The following is a 9,021-nucleotide window of genomic DNA, read 5'->3' as shown; positions in this document are numbered from 1 at the left end:
GATTCGATCGTCGGTATCTCAATACCTAGTTCAGTCTCGTTACCAGCAATTCTCTTTACTCGTTCCGTAATGCATCATCCCGCAACTAACTCATTAGTCACATTGCTTGCAAGGCTTATAGTGATGTGCATTACCGAGAGGGCAAAGAGATACCTCTCCGACAATCAGATTGACAAATCCTAATCTCGATCTATGTCAACTCAACAAGTACCATCGAAGACACCTGTAGAGCACCTTTATAATCACCCAGTTACGTTGTGACGTTTGGTAGCACACAAAGTGTTTCTCCGGTATACGGGAGTTGCATAATCTCATAGTCATAGGAACATGTATAAGTCATGAAGAAAGCAATAGCAACATACTAAACGATCAAGTGCTAAGCTAACGGAATGGGTCAAGTCAATCACATCATTCTCTAATGATGTGATCCCATTAATCAAATGACAACTCATGTCCATGGCTAGGAAACTTAACCATCTTTGATTCAACGAGCTAGTCAAGTAGAGGCATACTAGTGACACTTTGTTTGTCTATGTATTCACACATGTACTAAGTTTCCGGTTAATGCAATTCTAGCATGAATAATAAACATTTATCATGATATAAGGAAATATAAATAACAACTTTATTATTGCCTCTAGGGCATATTTCCTTCAATTACAGGTTAACAAAGATTAACAGATCGATCAGAACAACATAGCATGAACAAGATGAACAGGATACAGCAAGAACAATATGAGCATGGCATGAACATATGAACATGATGATACTAGCATGCAACATGATGACACTCTTATGCACCAACTTACTCTGCTCGGGTTACCTCGTAACCATCACATGCATCAACTTACCATTACGGACATCACACGATCATCTCAGGAGCCAATCAAGCTTGGTATTACAATATTGTAGTAATTATTACATGACTACAAGGAGCTTGACCTTTACCCTTGACTCTCGCATAACACCACAAATATCCAACAACTCGGTATCCTCGATACCACGGTTATCCTCTCATGATCACAACCAATCTCTTTCCCATCATCGAACCAAGGTTGTTATTAAGCCCATTATTATTATTACTGTTGACCCATAGTGTGACCAACTATGAACTAGGCACATATCTGCGGGCGCGGCTATCGATAGATTTAATACACACTCTGCAGAGGTAGCGCACTCTACCCACACCACGAAACCCATGGCCTCCCACTCCCATTCGGGTGGACCAACCGCGTTCCGACAAAATCGTCCTACTGCCATGACACTCTCCCAGCCACTCCGACTAACTCCCCACTGGGCTAAGTCATGGGTGGCCCCATGCCTACGAAAGGCATCAACGGCCACCATCGTGGCAAAACATAAACGGTCCCAAAAGGGGACATGTGCACATAACCAAGCTCGGGCTCACAAGGCTTATGTCGTCCTACCCAGCCAAGGTAGCACCCGCACATAACCTTCCCTCGTTGGAGGCACCAACGAGAGGCATGACAATAGACCAAGTTAGGACCTCCCCATAAAAGGCAAATGTGGTTGCACTGGTCAGCTCGATATGGTGGCACCATGACTCAGCCAACAGTTGTTCAAGTTCATTATTATCCGGTTAAAATTGAATGCAATAAGCTGAGCCATATTAAAATAAAGTGATGCAACCACAATGCATGAACATGATATCAACATAATCATGGGGGTATAATCAACAACATTGAAACAGTAATCCAGAGGAGCACGGAATACTGACGAGCATGTATATCACAAGTTGAACACTACTCAAAGCATACCATGACCACTAGCATCAACAATAAATACCAAGCAAGAGCATGTCAAGATTACTACCAGGCAAACATATAACCAGCTAGATGCAAAGGAACATGCATATCAATGGTACTCGGAAACAGACGATGCTCATGCACCGAAGAATATGACCAACACCCACATGTACTACTACCAAGCATGCCATATGGAAATAATACTAGTAAGAATACATGATAACCAGGTGCATACGAACATAGCATGAAGATGAACATGAAACTATAAGCATTATCGAAACACCGTTAATAGTAGCAAACCAAACCGATAGTTATTAAAGGTTCAAGTAGAAAACCATGGCTACTGCATGCAATCATGCAAGTGGTTGTCGTGGCTTGCCTGGGGTGAAGAAGGCTCCGGGAAGAGGTGCGGTGAAGTTGCGGAAAGATTCCCCGGAAAAGGTTCTCTCTCGGAGGGGCTGATTAGGGGCAAGGGCATAAATGTCATTTCTAGTATGTCAAACCATAGTGAAAATGATGTGAACAGGACGGCCTCGACAAGACGAAGAAGTGGGCTTTGGAATCACCTGATTCAGAGTCACGGTTAAAAAGATACGGTCGTTCGTTCGTTAGTAGAAAAACAAATAAAAATATATGCTTTTCTGTTGCTAACGGGTGAACGTCCACTATTTAACCGATTCGAATGGCGGCTGGGAAATAGAAGGCGCATTGTCAGAAATACGTCTCCATAGTAGTGAAAGCGTATTCATAGCGGATGATACACTGGAGTACGCTTTCAATACACAAAAACGTAATTTGTGGAATGTGCTTCCACTTGCCACGTCAGCTGAGGCGGGGCCGGGCGCTAGGTTCGCCGCCAGGTGGGGTCAGGGGGGCTGGCCAGGTCGTCGTCCTCTTCCTCGCTCCTCCCGACCAGAAGCAGTGGAAGCCAGGGGGCGCGACGCCAGCGGGGGCCTGGGCCGCCTGGCCGGCTCCGGCCGCCTCAGGCCAGGGTGAAGCCACCGACGGCCTCGGGCAGATGCCCCGCTCCCATTCAGAACACGCACGGTGGCCGGGAAGGAGCAATGGGCCGACGGGGTTCACGTCATCCGAGGACAGAGGCGGCGGCTAAATCTTGGGGTCGCGGCCACATTGGCTCCGGCGACGAAGAGAGGAACTGGGAGGGTCCGGAGGGGTTTGGTGGGGCGCATGGAGGTGGGGAGAAGGAGAAGGAGCGCTGGCTCGCAGGAATTTAGGAGGAGCCGAACGGCGGCCATGGCGGCCATTGGAGGCTAGGAGAGCTCCTGGAGCTTAATGGAGAGGTTGGGGAGGTTGCTGGGAGTGAGGAGGAGGCGATGAAGAGGTTGGGAGCCACGGGAAGGGGCTATAAATAGCCGGGGGCGAGGCGGTTGGGTGAGCACGACCGTGCGACACGTCGTCGAGGCCGCGGACGCATGGGCACGCGAACTTGCTCGAGATAAGGCGACAGAGTAGAGCAGGGAGCAGGCTCACGGTGTAGAGGAAGACAACGGGCACGTGGGAGAAGTGGACAAAGGAGGAAGACGACGGCTATCTACACCGTGTCCGTGGGCGCACGGCGACGAGCGACAGCGAGGAGGTTTCCAGAGGGGGAGATGTGTCCGGGGAGACGGCTACGACACAGGGAACATGCCAGTGCTCGCTGGAACGATGATCACGAGCCGGGCCAGAGCAAAGCAACGCCCTAGACACGCTCATAGCTGCCAAAATGATGGTCACCACACTGGCTGGCATGAAAAGGACAAGAGGGGCTGCCGTGATATGTCTAGTGATGAGTCCCTACATCACTGAGTCTGAGAGAGGTGATGGATCAAATAAAGGAGCTCTGGATCGATGGGATTCATCCCTGAAACATTGACGCAGCAGTTGTTTCACTGAAATTGTGGAGAGCGGAGAGTGGATAGGGACAAGAGAGGATGTCTGGGGTGTTCAGGGTCGAAGGAACAAGCATTCTGTTAAGTTTGAGATGATTTGGACCAAGTCTTAATGCACTTGTTTAACAACTGCTTAAACTGGTCCATAAAGTTGAGCATGATGATGCACTCACATGGAGTATCAACTTGAGCTCAAATTTGGCAAGACAGGGTTATTTGGCCATATAAAGATGATATAAAAGTTTCATACCAAATGGACATGCCAAAATAGTACTTGCTTCACAAACATCCCCACTGACCAGAAACTTGCAATAATATTAGAGGGAAAATGGCTTAAGGAAATGGTCTCAAATTTGGTGGAGAGATGTTATATGGGTAGTAGCATGTTCTGATAATTTCTCAGAATTAATGAAGCATTAAAAATTATAGTTGCTTCATAACCTGAAAATATTGCCAGAAATAAAGATTTAGCCCTGTGCTCACATAGACGCTTGGATAGGGCTGAAAATTGAATGAGGGCAATGATATGAGCACATGAAGGTGTGTGCAAAATTTCAACTCATTTGGGTAACCCTAACTAGTACTTCCTTCACAAAGGCTTCCCTCAGACAAGAATTTTGAAAAATTGCTCAGGAATATTTACTAAGAAAATGAGTTGAATTTTAGCATGGGGCAATGATATGGACATGAAAAGGTGTCCAAAAAGTTTGGGGTCAATTTGGCAAGGGCAAATAGCACTTGCTTCACAAACTGACATTCAGGACAAAATAGGTAAGGAATTAATCGAGCATGATGGGGAACATGGCAAATGAAATATTTTGCCATATTTTAGGAAGATATGACCCAAACAATTTATGAGAATTATTTGGGAATTTGGGGAGTGATGGAAATATAGGTTGTTTCACAACCTAGGGCGAATTGGGTTACTCCTTTAATAGAAAAGGAATATTCCAAAGGAAAAGAATATTGGGGTTTGGTCCAAGATGGAAATGGCAAGGTTTTGGGATGGATATGACGATAACAAGCCACTCTGAAAGAAAGAAGAGTTCATCTTCTCCAGTTTCTAGACCACAAATCTCAAGCAAATATCTCAGAAAAACAAAAGAAAAAGAAAGGGCCGAATCAGGTTGTGACACCGCCCGCACATGGAGCATGAAGTCTTGGTGCACAGCATGGTCATAATCGTGCCATGGCTTGATGTTGAAGACGACGCCGTCGACGTTGATGGAGCCAAGGCGGACATCGTTGTCGTGGTGCGCCGACAACTCAAAAAGCACCAGGAAGTCCTCTGGATCGTGGCTTGTGACCCACAACAGGTGGGCCGGCGTGCGGAGCGCGGCGTCGAAAGCAGGTCCCACCGACATGGGGTTCGCCGCGTGCTGCTTGGCCATCGAGGTCAGGAGGACAGCAAGGCGGCGGCAGAAGGAGATCTGATGCTCCACCCCCGGCGTTTATATCACCACCTTGTGGCTATTCCTCGGCCACCTTGATGGGTCGGTGTGGTGGCAGCGGTCCATGGACGGCGCGGGCGCCGACAACATGGGGAAGCGAAGATGAGTGTGGACCGGGCTGCGCCCAGCAGCAGGCCCTAGCCCCGCCCTTGCTAGTTTGTCGCCCTGCTGTTGCGCGGATCTTGGGGGCAGTCGCGAGCGATGTGGTCGGGCAGCTTGCACTCAATGCAGTGGATAGGATCTCTACAATCTACACGACGATGCTCAGAGCCCAGGCACCGGAAACAGAGCCTCTTGAAGCACCTTAAAAAGACCTCTTGCCCGGCATTTGCATTGATGGAGGGCCAGTGGCATTGACGCCGACGCGGTCGCTTGCCGGCATGGGCGCGCGCGCTTGCCTGGCGCGTTTTGCGGGACTGGACCTCTATCCAGCCATCCTCATGGCCCGAAGGGGAAGGGTTGGCGTGGGGTGACGACTTAATTACGATGGACATAAGGCGTGGTTGTCCAACTTGGCGTTCCCCAGCAACATGCAGGGTGGAGAGGCCAGCATCGGCCTTGGAGCACTCCCCGCGGAGCAGGATTCGCGGCGGAGGGCCGGCGAGCCGTTGCCGGATCGAGAGGCAGCAGAAGGACCAGATATGTCGATGGACCGCTAGGCGGGAGGGGATTTGGGATGGATGCGGGGGGCGGGGCATCCCTCGCTATCCCACCAGTTGGAGCGAGCGGATGCGTAGGAGCAGCCGAGCGGGCACGGCCCATGGCGCAGGAAGGGTGGCGCCACTGACCGAGCACCAGCGACGGGTTTAGGTGGCGCGCAAGGGGTTCACTTTGGTCCATTTATACGATTTCGTCTACGTATTCGCTGACTTGGCCGAGTCAGCGGCCGCCAGCTCGGCTTTGACCGCCACCTGGTCGAGCTAGGGTCAATACTAGTCCATCCGGGGGGCTTTTTGCAGAAACGTCAGTACCATTAAACCAGCCCACCTGGTCGGACCACACCAGCTCGCTGTCTCCCTCTCCTCCCGCACCCTCTCTGCTCGTCGTCGCTATTGATGGGCAACGCCGGAAGCAGCGGCCGCCCCAACATGCCACCGCCGCGGCCTCATCTGCATGGGGTTCCCCCGCCGTACTATCACCAGTACCCGCCATGACGCCCGGGCGTCGCTGCGCCGCCGCCGGTGCCGTTCCCCACGCACATGGAGCGGCACAGAGTCGTTGCGGTGAGTGCCGGCGTCAACGTCAAGGGGCATACCCTGCGGCTGGAGCGCGAAGACGACGGCGGCCACCTGCTTGCCTTCTCCTTTGACGCCGACGTGCCCCGGAGGTCAGCCCCCCACCCCCTGCCCCCCTCGTACTCTTCTCTGTTTTTCTGATTAGACGGAGGCCTGTAGTGTCGTTGTGGGCCCTTGTGGCCGATCATTGGGCTTTATCCCGTGATGATATTAGTTAGCTAGTGTAGAATTTCTGCCGTCATGTACATATTTTCTTGGAGCCATGATACTTCCATATTTGGTTGAGTCACATGATACTTTTGTTATGTACTGTATTTTGTTGTCCATTTGAACAAAACTTGGGCGTTCTGTGTCAATTGTCTGAATGCTTCAGATTTGAGTCCAAGTAACAAGGAGCAGTAACCTATAGAAACAGATTTAGGGCGCACTGGCGACTCATGTATGTGCTTTTGTTGGTGAAGAATGGACATCTTCACTTGATGTATTAGAGTACCGTATATTGTTTGCACGGCTGGCTGTTGAAGGAAGTAGTAGGTCTAGGTATGGAATCTGAACTTAATCATATTCATCTGGGTGGGAAAAATGAAAACTCAGGGTGCATGAGATCAAATGGAGCTTTAATGGTCTTGGGCTGTCTGCTATCTTCTGTAATTTTACCATGGCAAAGCCATACTTAATGAGATTCTCCAAATGCATGCCTGGCTCTGTCCAGTTCCGAGGTTAGGCTATCCCCAGTTCCCCACGTTATGCCCATTTTTTTTGCATAGTGTTTAGTAGCATCTCATGCTTTGTTCCTGTGTACTGCGCGCCCCTGCTTCTTTTAATATTTTGATGACAAGACTGTCATGTTATTTTTAATCAAATACTGACTCTTAATTTCTGATCTCGCAAACAGCATAACAGTTTACTTCTTTGCACAAGAAGGTGACGACTGTGTCCTGAAGGGCACAAAGGAAAATTTGCTCAAACTTTTAAGGAAGGTCATGGTCAGGAGTTCAGGCAACCAAGTGGAACTGGAATCAAGCTCGGGGACAAGGAGGAAAGTTTACCAAGTCTTGTTGTTTAGCTAGTTACTTGTAATTTCCATTCCCATTTCTTTCTGCTTTCTAACATGCTTGCTATTTAGGCAAAGATATGTGGCCGTATGCATCGCCCAAATGCAGAGGCCGGGGGTCATCCTCCTTTTCTAAAAAAAAAAATTAGGCAAAGATACATCCTGCACGGCTTCCATGCTTTCCTGACAAATGAATAGTTAAAGTTTTAGAGCACGCCAGGCCTCATTTGTAATTACCCATAGATGGAGGAACTACTACTTACCAAAGCCACAGAATGTGAATATCACATCTGTTTTGTATGTACATAGTTGGAAACGCTGCAAAATCTTCAGAATTACTACAGATATGGGCCATATGGGCATATATGGTAGTGCAGCATGGCACAGTATACCAACTGCAATATGGCCCCTAGCTTGAAAGCAACACGAGAACCTTATGTCTGTAGCAGCGTGCCCAATGTTTCTACCTTTTCTCATACATCCAGCTGAAATTAATACAATCCTGTTTCATTTATTCCTCCAGATGCAACCATTTTATCTGATGTTGCAGATGAAAATAAGCCAAATTTCATTGACCTGTCATCTTCATGAAACCAGTGAAACTGAAAATCATACCGTGTGCTCTTTTGCAGTGCCTATGTAGGGAGTGTGCTCAGACATTAAGGTTCCAGACCAACAAATGCCCCATGTGCAGGCAGCCTGTTGAGAGCCTTCTTGAGATTAAGGTTGATAGCATGCCCAGGCATCACGAAGGAGGAGATCAGTAGTGTTATGTCTGCATCTGTTTAGCATGTGTTGTGGTATGTTGTTTGTTGCGAAAATGTTCGTATTAGAACATACAGGAGAAAACCTGGTCAGTATAAAATATGAGAAAATCTGGTCAGTATAAGAAAATCTGGTCGGCATAAATATTAGTGATATTGTTGATTTAGATTAAGATAGGATTGGTTGAGGACATGCTCCAGGCAGGATTCATTCCCCTAGAAGTAAAAAACAACATGTCAACAAGAACTGGGGTTAATTGAGAACCTTCAGATTGTATACAACATGTATTCTTTGAGAGAAGTGCATATTTCAACCCTCAACTCTTGCCCTAGTCTAATCTACAACCCTCAACTATAATACCGTCTAAGAATCAACCCCAAACTCTTATAATCGGCCAGGATTCAAACCACTCCTTCCCACACCTTGGTTTTGACCCAGTTGACTCGTTTTGACCTGTTGACAATCCAGTCATCAAGCCATGTCAGTAAAAATTCAAAATTTCCAGGGAAAACAGAATAAATCTGCAAAATAAAAAAAATCTAGAAATAGTATAATTATGTAAAATTTCAAAAAAAATCAAATAAATCCTGCAAAATAAAAAACTGTAAATAAAAAAAGTGATAATATTCTGCCAATTTTTGTCAAAAAAAAATTCCATAAATTTTGGAAAAAAAATGTAAAATCAAGAAAACAATACTAAGAAATCTGGGGAAGTTTCAATTTTTTCTTAAAATAATGAAAATTATTGTTAAATTACAATTCTGACCAATTTTTTCAAAAATTCCAAAAAAAAATTGAAAAATAATCTGTAATCTTAGGAAAGCAATACTAAGTATTTTAGGAAAGTTTCAGAAAAAT

The 9,021-nt window shown here is 47.1% G+C and overlaps 1 protein-coding gene across 1 annotated transcript; it reads left to right on the top strand.

The window, feature by feature from the left end:
- Positions 1-6,105: 6,105 nt before the first annotated feature.
- On the top strand, positions 6,106-8,483 carry LOC123041773 (probable E3 ubiquitin-protein ligase LUL2). The gene is made up of 2 exons (XM_044464335.1): positions 6,106-6,436; positions 7,240-8,483. The coding sequence occupies exons 1-2, from the start codon at positions 6,309-6,311 to the stop codon at positions 7,412-7,414; spliced, it is 303 nt and encodes a 100-aa protein (XP_044320270.1). The 5' UTR covers positions 6,106-6,308; the 3' UTR covers positions 7,415-8,483.
- Positions 8,484-9,021: the final 538 nt, after the last annotated feature.

The sequence above is a fragment of the Triticum aestivum genome, chromosome 2B, assembly GCF_018294505.1.
Source record: "Triticum aestivum cultivar Chinese Spring chromosome 2B, IWGSC CS RefSeq v2.1, whole genome shotgun sequence".
Lineage (NCBI taxonomy): Eukaryota > Viridiplantae > Streptophyta > Magnoliopsida > Poales > Poaceae > Triticum > Triticum aestivum.
This window is presented reverse-complemented; position numbering and strand designations above follow the sequence as displayed.